Source organism: Aquarana catesbeiana, linkage group LG01 (genome assembly GCF_042186555.1).
Source record: "Aquarana catesbeiana isolate 2022-GZ linkage group LG01, ASM4218655v1, whole genome shotgun sequence".
NCBI lineage: Eukaryota > Metazoa > Chordata > Amphibia > Anura > Ranidae > Aquarana > Aquarana catesbeiana.
Genome location: NC_133324.1, coordinates 46,629,070 through 46,652,401, shown reverse-complemented (window position 1 = coordinate 46,652,401; position 23,332 = coordinate 46,629,070). Strand labels below are relative to the sequence as shown.

Here is a 23,332-nt window from a genome sequence, read left to right as displayed (position 1 = left end):
GACAGTTGAAGGTAGAGAAGAGTTGACGGGGACTGGATGAGAAGGTGTTAATAAGAGTGATAAAATAGGTCTGCTTGGCAGTGTGGAGGAAAGAATAGTATTTTTGGAGGGCAGATTTGTATTGGTTGAAGTCTTTGAGAGACTTAGTCTTGTGCCACAGACGCTCAAGAGCACGACTACGTTTTTTGAGAATTCTGGTGTCATCTGTTTGCCAGGGTTGTAGGGGTCGAAGTCTGATTCTGTGTGTAGTGAGAGGAGCGAGCTTGTCCAGGGATGTATTGTAGATGGAAGTGGCTTGGTTGGGGACAGGGGTGAGATTTTGTCACAGAGGTGGTCAGTAGCAGAATAGAGGAGAGATGGGTTGAACCGGCGAAGGTTTCTACGGGTGATGGTTAGGCAATTGGAGGGAAGGGTGGTGGAAGACAGGGAGAGTGAGAAACTAATAAGGTGGTGGTCAGAGAGGAAAAGGATTGTTGGAGAAGTTGCATGGAGTGCAATGGTAGGAGAATACAAGGTCAAGGGTGTTGCCATCAGAGTGAGTAGAAGCCTGTACCCATTGCTTCAGGTCAAATGAGGAGGTTAGACTAAGAAGTTTAGAAGTAGCAGAAATGTTTGTATTAGCAGGGATGTTGAAATCACTGAGAAGGATTGTGGGAATTTCAGAAGAGAGTAGGTAGGGTAACCAGACAGAAAACTCATCAAGGAAAGCCGATAATGGTCCAGGGGGCAGGTAGATCACAGCAATTCTTAGGGAAGTTGTAGAGAAAAGATGTATACAGTGAACATTAAAATGATGAGAGGGAAAGAGTGAGCAGAGTGAAGAACCTGGAAGGTGCTCTGTGGGGATAGGAGGAATCCCACTCCACCTCCCTTGCGTCCATTAGGCCTAGGGGAGTGAGTCCAGAGAAGGCCACCATGGGAGAGGGAAGCAGGAGAAGGAGTGTTGGATTCATGGAGCCAGGTTTCAGTGACAGCAAGTAGATTAAAGGAATTGGTGACAAAGAGGTCATGGAACAGTGAGTTTTTGCAGACAGAGCATGCGTTCCAGAGGGCACAGGAGAAGAGGAAGCTGGTTTTGGGAAGAGGAATGGAGACCGAATTGCATAGATTGCAACTACTGCCAGAGGGTGTGGGGTGATGGGTGTGTAGGGTACAGTTAAATAAGGAAGGTCCAGGGTTTGGGTAAATGTCTTCAGAGGTTAGGAGAAGCAGAAGAGTAAGGGAGATAATATGAGAATACAATTTGTATGAGAGGGGTTTGGGGGGGTTTCATCCTGGGGGGTTTACTAGCATATGGGCTTAGAGTTAGAAAGAGGTGATGAGTGCAGTAATGGGGATCAGGAATAAGCAGGGCTGGTGCAAGAATTTTTGACACCCTAGACGAAACCTCATTTTGCTGCCCCCTTGGCTCCGCCCCTGACCCCACCCCCTTTGCCCTGCCCTTGTAACATGTGACCTTCCTGAACATTACACTGACCTACCTGACCATTACACTGACCCACCTATCTGACACATACACTGACCTACCTGACTCCTAATTCCTGCACTACTCACCCCCCACATACAGCTCGATGTAGATGGGGAGGTTCCATCCTCCTCCTTACCTCTGTGCTTCTTTGACCATCACATCTGGGCTCTCCTCAGCACTGGGCGGGCTGTATTGCTATGGTGTCCCCATCAGCGCCGTCATCCAGCCGATCCATGGTGTCCCCACCCGCCAGGAGGTCAGCTAACAGACGGTGCACCTCTCAATGCTCCCATCTCTGCTGAGCCCCGCGCCTCCGCTGCACTCACACAGACACAGCGCCGCACCAGAGGGAAAGACTGGAGCAAAGGAGTCCCGGAGCGGCGCTGTGAGATATTCCTGTGTGAGGTGATGTGACAGAGGGGCGCTCAGCAGGACACATTGGGGGATTTGCGGCATGCAGCGGATGTGTTCCTGGGACAGCCGGCCTGGCACTGAACAGGGGTGAGCTCACAAATGCCTGGAGCTTCACAGAGGCCGTGACTGCGCCCTAGGTGACAGTGGGCCCAAGGTGGCAGTGAGCCCTAGGTGGCAGTGGGCCCTAGGTGGATGCCTACTCCACCTAGTGGTAGCATCGGCCCTGGGAATAAGTGAGGGTGATATGTACAGATTGTGGGGTGGAGAAGAGGGGCGAAGAAAAGAGAGCTTGTGAAAAGGAGAGGTAACGAGTACATGTTTCAGAGAGGAAGGTGAGATGATTTGGAAATGAGGTCACATGCAGTCTGGTGTTATGTAAAGTAGTCTGCTGTTGATGTTTGCTTTGTGCAAGTCCCTGAAGTGCAAAATTGGAAGTGCTACTTATTTAAAGACCCCCCACTTCTTTGGAAGAAACCCCTGCATGTGCAACCCCCATAAAGAATGCCTTGTTTTATACTGAGTCGGGTGTGGATGGAATCTGGCAATTAATCAGTCAGGAGGTAATATCAGTCACACAGCTAGCAGAGCAGAACTTTTGACACCACAATCAAACTGCAAGAGGACCAAAAGGCCAAAATTGTAGAGATAAGGGAACCCATAATTTAGGTAAGACTCAAAGGCTAAATAAACATCAGAATAATGTGGACATGGCTACAGATGGAGTTGATTCAGCAGTGACAAACTCAGATTTACCAAATATACATTTGAGCAGTCAGTCAATGTTCAGTTTAAGGTAGATGGGAGTATAAAACACAGATCGTGTATTCATTAAACATAAAGCACTTACAAAATCAACAGTAGATCAAACATACCTCCCAACTTTTTGAGATGGGAATGAGGGACACCTATCAGCAAAAGTATGCAGGCATAGGACACACCCCTGGCTACACCCCCTTAAAGGAGAATTGTACAAAAAAAAAAACAAGATTAGTTAAAACCACAAGAGCTTTTTTTTACCACTACTATTCCTTTATATTGGCTTTTGGAATTTACAAATGCAGCAATTTAGAAATCAGATGAAAGGTTTAGCGCTGGGAAACGTTTTTTAAAAGATAAAAAGTGCATTTTATATACATCTATACAGATCAAACCAAAATGAGGGACAAATGAGGAGGAATGAGGGACAGAGGGACATTGCTCCAAATCAGGGATAGTCTCTCGAAATCAGGGACAGTTGGGAGCTCTGGATCAAATGGAGAGGGGACGGAATGGGAGGACCAAGCCCCCCTATAAGTAAACATGGGGACAAACCTAAGGACAACAATATCAAGTTGATCTAAAATCAGGTAATGGGTATCAAAATATCACTAAGCAGGTAGAAAAAAAACTGCGGCACACTTACTGAGGTAATAGTAGTATTCCAATCCAAAGATGAAGATGTAAATATCTTAATTATAATCCGATTGGGAGTGAGATGTCCTAGGATAAACATTATGCACCAGATAAATCCAAAGGCTATTAACCAGGTTAAGATATACTGTACATATGTAGCAGGTGTTAGGAAGTGTATATCGTTTTTTGGCTTTTCTGCTCAACAGAGAAGCAGACAGGCAAATTTTGGTGCTTAATAGAGAGCAGTGATTGATGAGTGAGGTCTGCTCAGTGTGCTCCAGTGCTGATTCATGCTGTCTTGGAGATTTCACACTGATCCAATAGTAATGAACTATATTGGACAATGGGAGGAAACCCAGCAGGTGAAAGCATGGATGTAGATACAGCCCTGGTCAATTAGCAGGGGAGGTGCCCCGTTGCATGCGGCTGCTTCTCCCCATTGTGGAAGGCCATGCGACCTCAGATTGCAGATCTGAGGGCCTGAAGCCTGAAAGCTACAACCCAGAGTTCCTATGCAAGTAGGGCTGCCACTTTTTCTTCAAGCCAAACCTGAACACTTTAGCGGGGCGCACAGCAATTCCTTTTTTTAACCACTTGCCGACCGCCGCACGCCGATTGTACGTCCTAACTTTGGCGGCGGATATCGTTGTTATGTCAGCAGCTAGCTGCCATAACCCCGGTATCCCCGTTTTCGTGCGGCGGTCGGCTACAAGATAAAAGTGGTCTCTGCGGCCGATTCGAATCAGTTTTATCGGTGGCGGGAGAGGGCCCCCCCTCCCGCCGCAATCCGGTGCCCTCCGCCACTTACCGGAGCCATCGGTAGCGGCGGAGGCGATCGCGTCTGTCCTCTAGCTGTGCCTGGAGACGAGTGAGGGGAAGATGGCGCCCACTCGTCTCCACGACACTGCAGGGCGAAAGCGACGTCAAAACGTCACTTCCGCCCATACGTCTTAAAGGCATATTTTTTTCAATGTCATTTTTTTAAATTACTTTTTTTTTTTATTGCATTTAAGTGTAAATATGAGATCTGAGGTCTTTTTGACCCCAGATCTCATATTTAAGAGGTCCTGTCATGCTTTTTTCTATTACAAAGGATGTTTACATTCCTTGTAATCGGAATAAAAGTGACACATTTTTTTTTTTAAACAGTGTAAAAATAAATAAAGTCATATAAAATAAATAAGAGAAATAAAAAATTTTTTTTTTTAAACACCCCGTCCCGACAAGCTCGCGCGCAGAAGTGAACGCATATGTGAGTAGTGCCCGCATATGAAAACCGTGGTCAAACCACACATGTGAGCTATCGTCGCGATCGGTAGAGCGAGAGCAATAATTCTAGCCCTAGACCTCCTCTAACGCAAAACATGCAACCTGTAGAATTTTTAAAACATCGCCTATGGAGATTTTTGAGGGAAAAAGTTTGACGCCATTCCACGAGTGGGCGCAATTTTGAAGCATGACATGTTGGGTATCAATTTACTCAGCGTAACATTATCTTTCACAATATAAAAAAAAAAAATTGGGCTAACTTTACTGTTGTCTTATTTTTTTATTCAAAAAAGTGATTTTTTTTTTCCCAAAAAAAGCACGCTTGTAAGACCGCTGCGCAAATACGGTGTGAAAAAAAGTATAGCAATGACCGCCATTTTATTCTATAGGGTGTTAGAAAAAAAACAATATATAATGTTTGGGGGTTCTAAGTAATTTTCTAGCAAAAAAAACTGTTTTAAACATGTAAACACCTAAATTCCAAAACGAGGCTGATCTTTAAGTGATTAGTGGCGAACGCTGTTGTGACGAACCCTTGTCCTCAACAGGACTATGTCCGCCGTAAATGCTTCCTTGGTCCAAAAGCATTACTATCCAAGACCCTTTACCCCACCCAGCCACCAGCCGTAACTCAGTGTAGGGTGAACAACAACATCAAAACTCCTTTATTCAAACACACGTTACCACAGATATACAACTCAGAGACACTCCCCCCACCCTTGGATTCAGGGCGGGGTAAACTGTCCAATCACAATAGACACACAGGTCAGGTGTATTCAAATTTCTCATCAGTAAACAGAAGGGAGAGCTGTTGGAGGAATTCGCCCCCACCAGTCTCACAGCTAATCTACATACACATCCCATAATATCCAAGGCAGACAGACACAATAGAACATTGGAATACAGCCACACCCCAAACGATCACAGCAAAGGGTCCACAACAGCATGAGACAACACACAATATATACATATATACAGCATTCCAGTGCGGCTGTACAGTGTGTCTAAATAGCACAGATCATAGTGGGGATCTCAGTCACCCTGTGCCCCTAATGGACACAGGGTGATTTACACATAAGAGGGGCCAGAGGAGCTGGACACAGAGTCCCTAGAGCTCTCCAAGGTAAGCCGAATTCCACAAACACCCCACCCAAAGTGACTCCTGTCACAGCTGTGCACTCTGGTGAAAAGAGGAACTCTGATGTAAGGGTGTTTTTGCTCACCAAAGCTCCCACTTACTTTAAAGATCCCATCATTCCCCCTCAAATCAGGGTTCCCAAAGCCCCCCTTTACATCAGAGTCCACAGGGTGCCACTTACATCTGAGTCCCCCTTACCTTAGTGCACTCACAGGCAGGAAAGAGAAGGGAGGTAGGGGGAGACTTCAGTCACAGACAATGGATGGTGAGCTCACTCACCCAAAGATGGAGGCACAGGCATCGACACCTTTCATCCACAATGTTTCTGCCAGCTGCTGACCTCAAATTTCTAGCTCACCCATCCCTTTCCTGAGGCACAGAACACCGGGGATTGGGGTGTGGGTGGGCAGACAAATGGGTAAGGGTGGGAGGAGGAGGAGCAGATTGAGCCCTCTCTCCTTGTCCATGTATGGGGGTGGGGCTCATGTGCACACCTATGTACTTGGCGGTTGTGGTACTCAGTTACTTGGGGAGCTGCAGTCCATTCTGAATAATGTGTCCGGGCTTCAGGCGGTTTGAAACCAGGACACACGATTCAAAACCCAGACTGACCGGGTCAATCCCGGACAGGTGGCAACCCTATGTGCAAGCTGACTGAGGGAAGAAGTCTATGGATCTGGTCGTGTGTCACTGGTTTGGAGTGTCACTTGGAAGTTGGAAGGAGGCTACCAGCTGTCCCTGGACATTTTGTGAGTACAGACCCTGAAAGGATCCTTGAGGCTGAGTGTGTGTTGCTGAAAAGCCCCTCTGGTCCTAGAAGTCAGCATACTGGGTGTGTGAGCTAAAGGGGACACTGGCTGGTGTCTTGAAGAAGCAAAGTTCAGTAAATTCTCTCTGCTTAAAGTGGAGTTCCACCCACTTTTACAACTCTTCAGCATCCCTCACTAAACTGTGCACTGTAAACAAATTGGATATTTTTTCATTTTTTTTCTCAGCACCCACTGTATATCTGCTGTATTCATTTTTCACGTCCTCCTCCCTGGCCGTGGCCCATCGCATCATTTCCTGTTTGCAATGCCTTCTGGGAAGGGGCGGCAACTTCCTCTGAAACTGCCGTTGCTATGGAAACCTGACCTAAAACCTATTACACTGCTTGTGCTGCACTGAGCATGTGCGAGATCTGCAAGGATGAGATCCAGGAAGAAATACTGTCTGGCTTCAGATGCCAACACTTAAGATGGCCACGGCCTGCTGTAAGTTTATAAAATAACAAACTACTGCTATAAACCAACAAAACAGACCTTAGTTTACAGACTAACTTTACTAGAATACATTAAGCTTGTGTATTATAGGGGTATTTTTATTTAAAAACTATAATTTAGGCCGGAACACCACTTTAAGAAGAGACTTGTTTCACCATATTCAGCCTTCTGCATAGGGCTACCAACAGTCTGCTACACAGTCCTAATGAGAAGTTGTCCTCGCTGTGAATAGTTCATTTGGAGTATCCTACTAATTCCCTTCTCCTATCCAAATTCTCCAAATAAAACATAAAAAAAAAAAAAAAAAAATCCCCTAGTCTGGTTATTGGAGACAATGGGTAGAAGAGTGTGTGCCCCTGGCTGTGTAAAAATACCCTGTAACTGTCTGTGGAGTAATCAGTGGGAGACCCGGGTACAAATATTCAAGCAGCTCCTTCGGGGGTACTGCTACACATAACCCATATATCAGTATGGGATATATAGTTCCCATTCCTTACCTTTGGGACCATATGGTAGCTTGAATTCAATACTGTGTGGGTGACTGGTGAGCAGTCCGCCTCTAAAGGGATTTAGTACCCCCCTTTTTTTTCCACAAATGTCTTATGGAGCAGTATGGAGCACTGGATTATAGGAATTTTTATACCCAGGATACTCCCCCTGTGAATATCAAACATATATATGTGTAATGCCCTGCGTACACACGATCAGACTTTCCGACAACAAAACCGTGGATTTTTGTTCGAAGGTTGTTGGCTCAAACTGGTCACACGGTTACACAAATGTTGTCAACAATTCCGAACGTGGGAACGTGGTGACGTACAAGACGTACGACGAGCCGAGAAAAAGGAAATTCAATAGCCAGTGCGGCTCCTTCTGCTTGATTCCGAGCATGCGTGAGCTTTTGTGTACACACGATCGGTATTTTCCGACAACAAAGTTTTGTTGGCGGAAAATTTGAGAACCTGCTAGCCAACATTTGTTGTCGGAAAATCCGATCGTGTGTACGGAGCATTATAGTATGCTTGGAACCACGCATTACAGTCATTGTAAGTTAATCACAGAGCGGGGTCTATAGGATTTATATGGTATAACTGAGGGGGTTGCTTACCCTGGAAGTCAAATGGAGAGCGTGCCTCTATCCTCTCATTGGTGTCAGGACCGTGTCCTCTGGACACACCAGCGGGTCTCTCTGAGTCCCAGCTGGTCTTCACTCTATTTAAACGTGTCCCAACCGAGGCATCCATTGCGGGCAAGCGCCCGCGGGTGACGTCACTCAGCCTGGCCAGAGATGCCCACCCCCGGATGCGTAGTTGGCATCGCGCATCCATAGACACAGAGACACGCTAAATCCAGAACCACAGGAGGGACGTGAGCACCGCCTAGTCGTACCTGGATGTGCCACACATCATATAACATGAGGAGGTGTGACCCAACTCCGGCACAAGATGGCGGCACCACCTGCCGCATATCTACTGCCCCCCAAAACAGGGGAAAGGGGGATTATTTTGGAACCATCAACTAAATCCGTACCTCTCGATCCATACAGACGATCTATACATATAAGGAGATATTAAATAACATAATTGTATGATGAGAATTTGGTTAAACTATACATTTGGGCAATATAAAACAAAGTATCAGAAAATCAGAACATTGTGGGGTACATCGGAGGATGGAGGCATTAGGAGGTGTAAAGATATTTCAACATCAAATTGTATGTTTATATATTAATATGACTCCATACAAAAAATACCAATAGGATATACATATTGGATGAAATATAAAATTCTACAATAACCAATGGTGAGGAGGCAATCCCCCCCTTCCTCCAATTTCTTTCTATATGACCCTCTGCACTGACCCCTTTACCATTGTGTCATTTTGAACTAGCCCTGATGGGCTTCTATCCCATAAAATAACCTTTAGTAGTATAACAGAGTGGGATTATGACATAAAGGCGGTTGGCCTGTTATTGATTATTTATAGGAAGGGCTTATATGAACAAATCTTATTCAGTCCTGGTGGATATGTAGTAACCAGTCTCTTATTCCAGAGGGTTCCCCTCTGGAGAATCATTTTGTCCCAGTTCCCTCCCCTGGTGTCCTCAAGGACCTTTTCCAATACAATAAAAGATGCATAGGACGTGTCAAAGCAGTGGCATAAGTCAAGGTGCCGACTAACTGAATGTTTGGATACTAGTCTGAACCCGCCTGAGCTATCCTACCAGGAATCCCACCACCACTGTGGAATTATAAGCAGTCAAGGCATTCCTTGACTGCAGCCATATGTGTGGCTACTGGCCGTGGGAATGCCTCAGCTGCTTATTATTGGCAGTCCACAGTTACAGCTTCCTGGCGGAATAGCTCAGGTGGGTTCGGACTAGTATCCAAACATGCCTGATCTCATCCCTACCTAAGAGCTCTGATATAAGCAGTGGGTCGGCTCTTGGGAGGCATTATGCAAATATCTAAATGTCTTAATGAGTGGATGTCAGTCTGAATGGATGTCAGGCTGAAGGAGTGGATGTTCCAAGGCAGGCTGTGCTTCCACGCAAACTGTCCACATGTGACGCTGAGCCTCCATGATGGACAGAACTGAAATCCAATGAATGAAAGGGCCAGGGACAGTTAGGCTGGGGAGGAAAGGGCTAGCTCAGGGGTCTCCAAACTTTCTAAACAAAGGGCCAGTTTACTGTCTTTCAGGCTTTAGGGGGGCCGGACTCTGGCGAGGGGGAGTACAAAATGTCCCAAAATTCCGGATAAAAGCAAGCAAAGGGCCACATCTGGCCCCTGGACCACAGTTTGGAGGCCACTGGGCTAGATGATGCTGCATGTCCTCCAGCCAGGAAATGAGACAGACTCTGCCTGACTTGCTGCACCTTCTAATGTACATTGTGAGAAGCTCACTGAGTGCAATAAAATCAGACAAAGCAATTTCAGTAGAGGAGAGGAACCTGTACTACTGTGCAAGGCTGAAAGAAAGATTTAAGAAAATTACACTAAGTTCTCTTTCTCAAGCATTTGTGGTAGGTTTAGTTCTAAGGATGAGGATGATGATGATGATGACGATGGTCGCCTTGGTCTTCTCACACAACAGAATATCTTGCTTGTCTTTCGACTCATGGTACTCCCTCACCAGTCTTCGCAACCTGAAAACCAAAAAATGTGGATAAGCATCACTTTGTGATGTAGCACCCTCCTAGTTAGGCTGCTCAGTAGTCAAGTCTTGGCTTCTGCTGTAATTACTAGAAAAAGTTTTTAGAGCTTAGGACGGGAGGATTCAAATGTCCAGCCTGAATATTTAGCAGGGACTAGCCAATCACTGGGGAGGTGTGCCCAGATGGTGGTTGGGTTGCTGTTAAATAGTCTGGAGCCCTGAGGAGATTGTTTTTTTTTCCCCTATGGGGATGGATCTGTGAGCTGAGGGGAGAGGGGCTGCCAGCCCCTGGAGCCCTATGGACTGAATGATGGACCACTTTGCAAGAGGCTGCACCTATGGACTGTCTGTGTAGCAGGATCCAGTGAGTAAAACCCTTAATTCCAGTTCCAGTCTGCCATTACTTGTGCTCATTCTACTTCATGGTCCCGAGCCATGAACCGTGGACTCTTCTAGTCTGCCATTATTTGTGTTCATACTACTTGATGGCCCCAGCCGTGAACCGTGGACTGTTCCTGTTTGCCATTACTTGTGCTCATATTACCTCATGGTCCCCAGCTGTAAACCGTGTGGACAGTTCCAGTCTGCCATTTTAAAAAAACTTTTTTTGGAAAGTACACTTACCTTATTTTGTTTTGTTTTTTTTGCTGCCTTGGTCAAGATCAAACACCTAGCCTTATCTTACAGCAGGGGTCTCAAACTGGCGGCCCTCCAGCTGTTGCAAAACTACAAGTCCCATGAAGCATTGCAAGGCTGACAGTTACAAGCATCACTCCCACAGGCAGAGGCATGATGGGACTTGTAGTTTTGCAACAGCTGGAGGGCCGCCAGTTTGAGATCCCTGTCTTACAGACTCCCTCTTGCTTGCACTCTGTTTAGGTGAGTAAACCCCCACTCTCACCATGTGCTTTTATAATTGGCTCTTCACTGAATAATTGTTAACCTTCCCTACTCCATCCCAGTATAAATTCAGTTCAACCCTTAGGACGGCTTGTGAGGTTAGGCTTGCCACTTCTTGCGCAAAGTGCCACTTCTGCGTTAAGTGCCTGGTACTTTCAACATGGCACTTCTGCAAAAGCAAGTACAAACATTAGTGCGCCACACCAAGTTGTCTGGCAGTTCCCTTTCATCTTTTCTTTCCCTCAACCTTCCTTTCTCCACTCCACAACCTGTACATATCTTCCTCACTTTGCCCTCTCAAAATGACTTCACTTCTGCTCATTCTGAGCCCACACAATGTCTTCCACTTCACTGCAGCATCTGCCCTTGTATAAATCCCACTCCCACCTTACTGCCCTCACACTCCTACTACCCCTAATGTTTGGGCATATCGCCCTAAACCCTAGTCCTCCTCAAGCCAACTCTCACCCCCAGAACTGGCAGTCAACCTCCACTGACAGTAGCTGTAACTCCCACTCTCTTATCTCAATTCCCTGGTTTACCCGAGTCAGCCCCCTCCCTTATCTGTGCCCCATGGAATGGCTGCTCATACTCTAACAAACATGCCTCTGTTAATTACCTTTTCCTCTCCACCTCCCTCAATGTACTTGCTATTACCAAAACTCCAGGAATCCAACATTGCCTCTCCAGCTGCCCTCTCCCATGGTGGCCTCCTTTAGATTCACTCAACCAGACCCAGGGCCGGATTAACATAGGGGCTGGTGGAGCTGCAGCTCCAGGCCCCTCCCTCAATATAGGCACATGGAAGTGGCTTGTCAATTCCTGTGTGCCTTCCTGAAGGAAGAGGAGCCCTCTGTGCACACATGGAGGAGACAAGTCAGTGCAGCCAAGTCCTGTCTCTGCCGATGCCTCCTGACCCCTATCACAGGATCTGTTCACTCACACAAATCCTCCATGTCTGGGGGAGGGGCGCTGATGTCCTAACCAGCAGGAGCCCGGGAGGAAGGACATCTCCCATACTGTTATGATAAGGTCAGTACATTTGTTAGGGGGATGTTGTGTAATTATTGTGCTAGGGGACAGACTGCTGCTTCCCCCATGTAATGTGCTCTCTTGTGCCCAGTGCCCACCATGTCATGTGCCTTGCAGTGCCCACTATGTAATGTGCTGTGCCCACCATGTCCTGTCATGTGCATTGCAGTGCCCACTATGTAAAGTGCTGTGCCCACCATGTCATGTGCATTGCAGTGCCCCCCATGTAATGTGCTGTGCCCACCATGTCATGTCATGTGCATTGCAGTGCCCCCCATGTAATGTGCTGTGCCCACCATGTCATGTCATGTGCATTGCAGTGCCCCCCATGTAATGTGCTGTGCCCACCATGTCATGTCATGTGCATTGCAGTGCCCCCCATGTAATGTGCTGTGCCCACCATGTCATGTCATGTGCATTGCAGTGCCCACTATGTAAAGTGCTGTGCCCACCATGTCATGTGCCTTGCAGTGCCCCCATGTAATGTGCTGTGCCCACCATGTCATGTCATGTGCATTGCAGTGCCCCCCATGTAATGTGCTGTGCCCACCATGTCATGTCATGTGCCTTGCAGTGCCCCCCATGTAATGTGCTGTGTCCAGTATGTCATTTGCTGTACATTGCAGTGCCCACCATGTAATGCGCTGTGCTGACCATGTCATGTGCTGTGCATTGCATTGCCCTTCATGTGATGTTCAGTGCCCACTATGTCATGCTGTGCCTTGCAGTGCCCACCATGTCATGTGCTGTGCCTTGCATTGCCCACCATGTAATGTGCAGTGCCCACCATGTCATGTGATGTGCCAACCATGTCATGTGCAATGCCCACCATGTCATGGCTGTGCCTTGCAATGCCCGCTATGTAATTTGCAGTGTCCACCATGTCATGTGCTGTGCCATACAGTGATCCCACCATGTAATGTGCAGTGCCCACCGTGTAATGTGCAGTGCCCACCGTGTAATGTGCAGCGCCCACCATGTCATGTGCACTTCCCACCATGTCATGTGCTATGCTGTGCCCACCCTGCCATGTGTTGTGTCCAGCATGTAGTGTGTTGTGCCCACTGTGTAATGTGCTGTGCTGTTCAACAGTGCCCACCATGTCATGTGCAGTTCCTAACATGTAATGTGCAGTTGCATTTCCCACCATGAAACGTGCTATGCCATGCAGTGCCCACCATGTAATGTGTTGTGCCCACCATGTAATCTTATGTGCCATTCAGTGCCCACCATGTAATGCGCTGTGCCCACCACGTCATGTGCTGTGCCATGCAGTGCCCACCATGTAATGCGCTGTACCCACCATGTAATGTGCTGTGTCATGCAGTGCCCACCATGTCATGTGCAGTGCCCATCATGTAAATTGCTGTGCAGTGCTCACCATGTCATGTGCTGTGTTGTGCCCACCATGTCATGTGCTGCACCATGCAGTGCCTGCCATGTAATATGCTGTATTCACCATGTAATGTGCTGTACATTGTCTACCATGGCATGTGCCGTGCAGTACCCACAATGGAATGTGGTGTGCAGGGCTCATCATGTCATATGCAGTGTCCACCATTTAATGTGCTGTGCTCACAATGTAATGTGCTGTGCTGTGTCATGCAGTGCCCACCTTGTCATGTGCTGTGCAGTGCCCACCATGCTATGTGCAGTACCCACTATATAATGTGTTGTGCCCACCATATAATGTTCTGTGCAGTGCCCACTTGTAATGTCCAGTGCCCACCATGTAATGTGCTCAGCTGTGCCTGCCATGTCATGTGCTGTGCCCACCATATAAGGTCCTGTGCCCACTGTGTGCATGTGCTGTGCCCACCATGCAATGTGTTGTGTTGTGCAGTACCAACCATGTCATGTGCTGTGCCCACTATATAATGTACTGTGCCTACCTTGTAATGTGCTGTATTGGGCAGTGCCAACCGCGTAATGTGCTGTGCCCACCATTAAATGTGCTGTATCCATGTATCCACCATGTAATGTGTTGTGCCAACCATGTGATGTACTGTGCTATACCCCCCCCCCCGTGTAATGTACTATGCTGTGCCCCCCACAGACTCACCCCCTCACTCCCACCCCCCTCTCTCTCTCATCCCCTCTCTTTCACCCTGTTCTCTCACTCACCCCCTTCACCCCCTACCACCCTCTCTCTCTTTCACCCTCTCTCTGTTCCCCTTTTTCTCTCTCTCTCTCACTCTCTCTCTCTCTCTCTCTCTCACCCCCCTCTCTCTCTTTAATTTAAATTTAACAAAAAATTGTTTGCGTTTTCATTTTATTTATTTTCATAAAAAGGCCCACCAACATCCTTAGCACCAGGCCCATGATGCTCTTAATCTGGGCCTGACCAGACCCAATGGGTGAAAAGGAGGTGGAGTTGGACTTCTCTTCTCCCCACAAAGCACTATTCAGGTTCTTCCTACACCTCCCTCTCTTTCGCTCTTTTGAAGTGCACTGCATTCAGGGCCGTCTTTAACACAGGGCAAATGGGGCATCTGCCCAGGGCCTATTCATTGTTGAAGGGTCCCAAACGCCTCCTCCATAGTAAGGATACACTGAGAAGGAGGAAAGCGGACATCTTGTTACACCCACCAAAGTTTTGCATTTTACACTTATTTTTAACAGTAAAGTGAATTTATATAGTGAAATACAGTACTTAGAACTCCGTCTGGTTAGATGTTGAATTTTAAAAGCAGTGAACTTCTGTCAGATTTGCAAACCTATGAGATGAGCAGGCTTGCCGTTGCTTTTAAAATTTAACATCTGACCAGTCAGACGGGATTTTAAGTCCTTTATTTCACTATATAAACTCACTTTACTGTTAAAAATAAGTGTAAAATGCAAAACTCCAGTGGGTGTAACAAGATGTCCGCTTTCCCCCTTCTCAGTGTATCCTTACTATGGAGAAGTGCAGGGTGCAGCAAGATGGCGATGATGGAACGTCACTTCCGTTACACATTCTGACGGGTCGCCAAATCTGATGAAACAGCGGACTACATCGCTCTGCACAAGTGAGTTGACTGTCAGCCTCAGAGACACTGTGTGCTGTCCTGAGCCGGGCTCCCCCTCCCACCACCTCTGATAACTTTTCAGGGAATCTCAGCTGCTGCAGAACTTCTTGGGGGAGTGCAGGGCTGCTGGGTGTTGTAGTGCAGGACAGTGATTGGCTGCTGCTGCAGAACCTCTTGGAGGGGGGAGGGGAGTGCAGGGCTGCTGTGTGTTGTAGTGCAGGACAGTGATTGGCTGCTGCTGCAGAACCTCTTGGGGGGGGGGGCTGCTGGGTGTTGTAGTGCAGGGCAGTGATTGACAGCTGTGGGCTCAACAATAACCCCCCTCCTTGCTTCTCCACCCTCAATAATAACTTTCCTCCCTGCTTCTTCACCCTAAACAATAACCCCTCTCCCTGCCTCTCCACCCTAAATAACCCCTCTCCCTGCCTCTCCACCCTAAATAACACCTCTCCCTACCTCTCCACTCCCAATAACCCCCCTCCCTGCTTCTCCACCCCCAACAATAACCGCCTCCACACCCTAAACAATAACCCCCTTCCCGCCTCTCCACCCTCAATAATAACCCCCCTTTCCACTTCTTCACCCTCAGCAATAACCCCCTCCCCGCTTCTCCATCCTGAACAATAACCCCCCCTCCCCACCTCTCCACCCTCAACAATAACCCTCTTCCCGCCTCTCCACCCTCAACAATAACCCCACTCTCCACCTCTCCACCCTCAACAATAACCCCCTTTCTGCTTCTCCACCCTCAATAATAACTTTCCTCCCTGCTTCTTCACCCTAAACAATAACCCCCCTCCTTGCTTCTCCACCCTCAATAATAACCACCCTCTCCACCCTCAGCAATAACCCCCTCCCCGCTTCTCTAACTTCAACAATAACTCCCTCCCCACCTCTTCACCCCCAACAATAACCGCCTCCCCACCCTAAACAATAACCCCCTTCCTGCCTCTCCACCCTAAATAATAACCCCCCTCCCCGCTTCTCCACCCTCAACAATAACCCCCTCCCCGCTTCTCCACCCTCAACAATAACCCCCCTTCCCGCTTCTCCACCTTCAACAATACGGTAACTCCCTCCCCGCCTCTCCACCCTCAACAATAACCCCCTCCCTGCTTCTCCACCTTCAATAATAACCCCCCTCTCCAGTTCTCCACCCTAAGCAATAACCCCCCTCCCCACTTCTCCGGTCTAAACAATAACCCCAATCCCTGCCTCTCCACCCACAATAACCCCCTTCCTGCTTTTCCACCCTCAATAATAACCCCCTTCCTGCTTTTCCACCCTCAACAATAACCCCCTTTCTGCTTCTCCCTCCTCAATAATAACCCCCCCCTCTCCACTTCTCCACCCTCAATAATAACCCCCCCTCCCCGCTTCTCCGCTCTAAACAATAACCACAATCCCTGCCTCTCCGCCCCCAATAACCCCCCTCCCTGCTTCTCCACCCTTAGTGGGGAGGGGGGGCTCTGTAATGATGGGGGTATTATGATTGAGGGATCCTGTGTAATTATGAGGGGGTAGTATGGGGGAGGGGACCTGTGTAGTGATGGGCATAGTATGGGGGAGGGGGTCCTGTGTAATGATGTGGGAGGGGGGTCCTATAATTATGGGGGTAGTATGGGGAATTGGGGTCCTATGTAGTGATTTGGGTAGTATGGGGAAAGGAGTCCTGTGTAATGATGGGGGAGGGGGTGAAATAGCATGGGGGGCCCCCCAGGAAAATGTTTGCCCAGGGTCCAATCAATATTAAAGACGGCCCTGACTGCATTCGTCTTTTTTCTCCGTTTACATTTTTCATTTACAGGCCTCACAGCCCAGTGCCATGCTTTCGACAACTTCTCCACATGGCTACCCTACTTTCTCTCCTCTGAAGGGCCAACCATCATCCTTGGTGACTTTAATATTCCAAACAACGTTAACACCTCAGCCACTTCTCAACTACTCAACCTAACCTCCTCTTTTAACCTTACACAAAGGTCACAAACCACCACTCACTCCAATGGCAACACTCTCAACCTTGTATTCTCCCTCCTCTGCAACCTCTCTAACACCCCCTTTCCTCTTTCCAGCCATAACCTTATCTGTTTCACACTATTCCTGTCTCCTACCTCCCATGCCGCCAACATGCAAACAGTTACCCGCAGGAACCTTCGCCACCTCAAACCTTCCTTTCTTCATTCTGCTACTGACTGCCTTTATGATAAAATCGCATCCCTGCCCTGACCAGACCAGACCACATTTGTCTACAACAACATACTGTCATCCTCCACACACTCGCACCTATTTCAACATGCAGAACCAGGCCTTGTGTGCTACAACCTTGCCAAGCAGACACCAGAAGTCTCAAGAGACGCAGCCATGCTTTTGAGCGAGCATGGCATAAAACTAAATTCCTGCAAGACTTCACCCTCTACAAATCTGCCCTTCTCAAATACAACTCCTGCCTCCACACTGCTAAACAAACCTACTACACCACTCTCATCAAAACCCTCTCATCCAAACCTCGTCAACTCTTTTCTACCCTTAATTCCTTACTTCACTCCCCACTGAGATATCCCCAAACCAACACACCAGGTCCAACACATACTCAATACTTTCCTCCTTCAACCCTGTTGTCACTGAGGAAGTTGCCCAACTACTTTCCACAGCCCACCTCACCACCTGACCCTGTGCCCTCACAATTACTGTGACCACCTTCCTGCTCCATCCTAAACTCTCTAACCCACATCTTCAACCTCTCCCTCTCCTCCGGTATCCTTCCCTCCCCACTTCACGCAAATATACACTGGTTACCTCTATACCTAAAAAACCCTCACTGACAAGCACCTTCTCGATCCCCTACAGTCTGGCTTCTGCCCACAATATTCCACTGAAACTGCCCTACTAAAACTCACCAATGACCTACTAACGGCTAAAACCAATGGCCAGTATTCCATACTCATACTCTTGGACCTTTCTGCTGCCTTCGACACAGTTGCCCACCCACTCCTCCTCAACAAACTCTACTCCCTTGGCCTCCGTGATTCTGCTCTTTTATGGTTCTCCTCCTACCTATCTCAGCGCACTTTCAATGTCACATACTACACCATATCCTCCGCTCCTCTTCCTCTTTCTGCTGGGGTACCCCAAGGCTCCGTCCTTTGGCCCCTCCTATTCTCTCTCTACACCTATTCCCTGGGCCAGTTGATAACCTCCTATGGCTTCCAATACCACCTCTATGCTGACAACACCTAGATCTATCTATCCACTCCTCACGTATCACAAATTTACTGAGTGACATATCAGTATGGATGTCACACCACTTCCTTAAAATCAATCTTTCTAAAACTGAGCTTGTAATATTTCCTCCTCCCCAATCCCCTCCCCGTGACTTTACCTTTGGGATCAACGGCACAACCATTGGTCCCTCCACACACGCCAAGGTGCTGGGTGTAATCCTAGACTTTGACCTCTCCTACAGCCCCCACATCAAATCATGCAACATTTCCAGAATTCGCCCCTTCCTGACTAACTTCACCAAAAAAAAAGACCAACTTATTCACTCCTTGGTTATTTCCTACCTCAACTACTGCAACTCTCTCCTCACTGGCATACCTTTACACAGGCTATCCCCTATTTACAACATCGCCCCCAGCTACATCACCAACCTCATCTGCAGATATCACCCAAATCGTCCTCTCCGCTCCTCCCAGGACCTTCTGCTCTCTAACTCCCTTGTTACCTCCTCCCATTCTTGCCTCCAGGACTTCTCCAGAGCCTCTCCCATCTTCTTGAACTCCCTGCCTCTTTATGTCCGGTCAGCTCCTACTCTGTCCACCTTCAGGCGATCCCTGAAAACTCACTTATTCAGGGAAAGCTACCCCACCTCCACCTAAGAACTCTACTCGAGTCACCTCCATCAGATCATCTCCGCAGCCATTACCTTTTGTACCACCTCCCTCTCCCTTTAGATTGTAAGCTCCATGAGCAGGGTCTTCCTGACCCTTCTGTATTGTAATTGTACTGTCCCCTCCCCCCTCTACATTGTAATGCTGTGCAAACTGTTGGTGCTATATAAATCCTGTATAATAATAATAATAATAACTCTACTTCATAGTCCCCAGCCATGAACCATGGACTGTTCCTGTCTTCCATTACTTGTACTCATACTACTTCATGGCCCCCAGCTGTGAACTGTGGACTGTTCCAATCTACCTACTGTATATTAGTATTATAGTTCTAGAGCAAGAAGTGTCCTCTGATAACAATACATTCTGTTTTGGAGTATCCTGCATCACCCCATTTCATACCTCCCAACATTTAGAGATGGGAATGAGGAACACCTACCAGAAAACGTATGTAGGCATAGGACACACCCCCGCCACACCCCTTTAAAGGAGAATTAACCCCCCAAAAAAGGTTAATTAAATCCACAAGGGCTTTTTTTAGCACTACTATTACTTTATATCGGCTTTTCAAATTTACAAATGTAGCAATTTAGAAATTGGATGAAAGGTTTGGCACTGGGAAACACTTTTTGAAAGATAAAAAGTGCATTTTATATACAGCTATTTGGATCAGACCAAAATGAGGGACAAATGAGGGGGAAAGAGGGACAGAGGGACATTGCTCCAAATCAGGGACAGTCCCTCCAAATCAGCATTCATAGCAACCATGGTTTCTAGCTGAGAGCGCACTCACTGCACGCTCCCAGCACAGTGACCGAGCTATCACAAACAGCTCCTGGTCTTTGTGATCGGGATTTATTGTACATTGTTACTCCACCTCTTCATTTTTTCTGAAAAGATAAGTATACACTTTAAATGTTAGGTGAAATGTTAGAGTTAAGAATTAGGATTCATTTGCAGGGTTATCTTAAAAAGTTGAGGTCAAGGTGTGGTTAAGGGGTGAATTTATAAAAACTTTGCACATCAATTTGTCGATTGAAAGTGCATGTACATGAATTGTGTGTGAATGGGGCAAAAAGAAAGAATATCATGCAATTTCCTGTGCTGGTTGAATGTTTTTCATTAATTTAAAATGGAAAATACAGCATTTGGCCACTAGATAGTGCTAAGTAAGTGCCTAAAACACTTAGTGCCATCTAGTGGCAAAATGTAGCAATTTATGTTTTTAGGAAGTGTTTTATGGCTGCAGAAAACCTCCCCCTCTCCTCATGTATATAAAATACGGGGATGATTTTCTGCAGTCCACAGAGGTAAATTGTGGAAGACTGGTAAAACCACAGAGCGCAGGGGACAGCACTGGATTTCTGTTGGGATCAACAGTTTTTTTGTTTTTTGTTTTGCACTTATCGAGTAGATGTAACAAAACCTTTAAACTGGTTTATCTATCAGACCAAAGGGAGTAAATAAGACAAGTTCATTGTTAGGGTGTACATACACTTTAAATCTGATGATTGGCTCTAGAAAGGAAATCATTTCTTTTTTTTTAGATATACTAATTTCATATTTGTCTGTAAATTATGTTTACTGGCATTTCTCTAAAGGGAAAATAAAATAATTTTTGCTCAATTTTATTTTCTGTTCAAAATGTATAAGTTTCCCAATAGATGTTTATGTATAGGTTCTATTATCACATTGAATATTTAGTTTGTGATTAAAGCAGAACACCAAGATAATAATGATTAGAGTATTAAAAGACAGAATAACAAACCAGCTTTTGCAGCAATATTCATCTTCCAGCCAAAGGTCTTTTTCTGCCGCTAAGATGTCCTCAGTCTGCCTCTAAGGCAACCTAGGTCATCCCGGACGAGCCCCCAGCCTGTGACTGGACAGTGAAAGAAGAAGCAGCACAGCGATGAGTTCATCTCTCTGACACTCTGCTCTTTCCTCCTATCAGCATGCTCCTTGTCAGCACATGAACTGATTGGCTCATTGTGCTTCTTCTCCCTTCCCCAGCCTGAACCCAGCAAAAGGGTGATAACAGCTCACATTCAGGTACTTACACTGCTTTTATGTAAAAATATATTTCATCAGTTTCCCCCCACCCACCGTCAAATGATTTAGGGACGGTGCGGCTCTCGTTCTGGGTGAACGTCATAGGACGGCGCACCCGAACGGCCGCTCACACAGCTCTTTAACCATGTGATCGGCTGTGTCCAATCTCAGCCGGTCACATGTAAAAACACGGAAGTGCTGGTAATCGGCTCTCATCGCCTGACACTGACAGAGTGTGTGGCGAGGAGAGCCGATCAGCGGCATCTCCAGTGCCCTGATTACAATGAAGCACCGCCAGCGCCGCGCTCAGTGCCCACCAGTGCCAGCAATCAGTGCCCACTAGTGATGCCAGTCAGTGTCCATCAGTGCCGCCCGTCAATGCCCAGTGATGCCCATCAATGCCACCCATCAATGCCCATTAGTGCCGCCTATCCAAGACACCTATCAGTGCCACCCAGTGCTGCCTATCAGTTCTCATCAGTGCCAACTACCCTGTTTCCCCCGAAAATAAGACCTAGCGTGATTGTCGGTGATGGCTGCAATATAAGCCCTACCCCCCAAATAAGCCCTACCCTGTTTCCCCCGAAAATAAGCCCTACCCTGAAAATAAGACCTACAAGAACTTTAACTAGGGCTTATTTGGGGGGTAGGGCTTATATTGCAGCCATCACCGACAATCACGCTAGGTCTTATTTTCAGGGAAACAGGGTATCAGTGCCCATAAGTGCAGCATATTAGTGCCTCCTCATCAGTGCCACCTAATCAGTGCCCATCAGTGCAGCCTCATCAGCGCACATCAGTGAAGGAGAAAAATAACTTATTTACAAAATGTACTGACGGAAACTAAGAAAAATTTTTTTTTTTTTTTGTAAAAAAAAAAAAAAAAAAAAAACACAGCAGTGATGAAATATCACCAAAAGATTTATCTATTTTTGTGAAGAAAATTATAAAATTATAAAAATTATAAAAAAAAATTCACATGGTTACAGTGTAGCATGCCCGTGTAATTGTCAAAGTGTGAGAGCGCTGAAAGCTGAAAATTTGGCCTGGGCAGGAAGGGGGGGGGGGGGTGAAAGTGTCTGGTATTGAAGTGGTTAATGATGCATTAATGATCTGTAATAATTGGTGGCTTTTATAGCTTTAAAATATAGTTTATATTCTGTGTTTTCTATAATCTGCACACAGGTATGGGATCCCAATCCCTCTCCTATCTTTGTTTAAGTGACGAGCGGGTGATAGATATTATCCCCCCCCTCGTCATTTGAGATCTCTGCTTGTTACCCTCCATCCTCCATTGACAGCCAGACCCCCCCCCCCCTTTAAAATGACATCCTTCCCCATCTGCACCCAGATTGCCGTTTCTAATATTCCCCTCCTTTCTGAAAAGCTCACATATGAGCTGGAGGATTAAAGCCGAAAAATCCAATTGAAATCATGAATGCGTCTCTGTTCTTCGTCTCCCAAGTCATCAGACACCTGATGGATCCTCAATCCCTCCTCCATCTGCATCAGATCCATATATTCTATCTACAGAATCCCACGCACAGCACATGTCGTTATATCGTTATAGATATAGGTACCTATGTACACTCAGCGCTGGCTCCTCTCCCTCTTCTGCGATCTGCGTTGCTCTTTCCGAGGAGCTGAGGAAGTAAACGACTACTGGGTGCGTCCGCCTGTGTTTATAAACAGTCTGCTAGAGGAGAGGAGGGAGCAGGGAGCGCTGAATAAATTTTATTCATGTACTCTTGTGTTTTAACCACTTCAGCCCCGAAACTATTTGGCTGGCCAAAGACCGGAGCGCTTTTTTTTTTTTTTTGCGATTCGGCACTGCGTCGCTTTGACTGACAATTGCGCGGTCGTGCGACGTGGCTCCCAAAACAAAATCGACGTTCCTTATTTTTCCCCCACAAATAGAACTTTCTTTTGGTGGTATTTGATCACCTCTGTGGTTTTTATTTTTTTGCGCTATAAACAAAAAAATTGTGTCAATTTTGAAAAAAAAAAAAAAAAAAAAAAAAGGCATTATTTTTTAATTTTTGCTATAATAAATATCCCCAAAAAATATATAAAAAATATATAAAATATATAATAAAATATATAAAATATATAATAAAACATTTTTTTTCCTCAGTTTAGGCCGATAAGTATATTTGTTATATTTTTGGTAATAAAAAAAAACGCAATAAGCGTTTATTGATTGGTTTGCGCAAAAGTTATAGCATCTACAAAATAGGGGATAGTTTTATGGCATTTTTATGAACATTTATTTATTTATTTTTTTACTAGTAATGGTGGCGATCAGCGATTTTTTTTATCGTGACTGTGACATTATGGCGGACACATCGGAC

At 46.5% G+C, this 23,332-nt stretch overlaps 1 protein-coding gene across 9 annotated transcripts in view; it reads right to left on the bottom strand.

The window, feature by feature from the left end:
* LOC141130929 (von Willebrand factor A domain-containing protein 5A-like) overlaps positions 1-22,792 on the bottom strand; it is a 125,697-nt gene extending 102,905 nt beyond the window's left edge. For 7 of the 9 annotated variants that reach the window (XM_073618172.1, XM_073618173.1, XM_073618175.1 and 4 more), the window contains exons 1-2: positions 22,562-22,791; positions 9,941-10,091 (exon numbers count right to left, since the gene is read on the bottom strand). In XM_073618172.1, coding sequence (XP_073474273.1) covers positions 9,941-10,065 — 125 coding nt within the window. In that variant the 5' untranslated portion in view covers positions 10,066-10,091; positions 22,562-22,791. Of the gene's footprint in view, positions 1-9,940; positions 10,092-22,561 lie in introns of all 9 variants that reach the window. The other 2 variants (XM_073618181.1, XM_073618180.1) reach the window with 2 other exon arrangements.
* Positions 22,793-23,332: the final 540 nt, after the last annotated feature.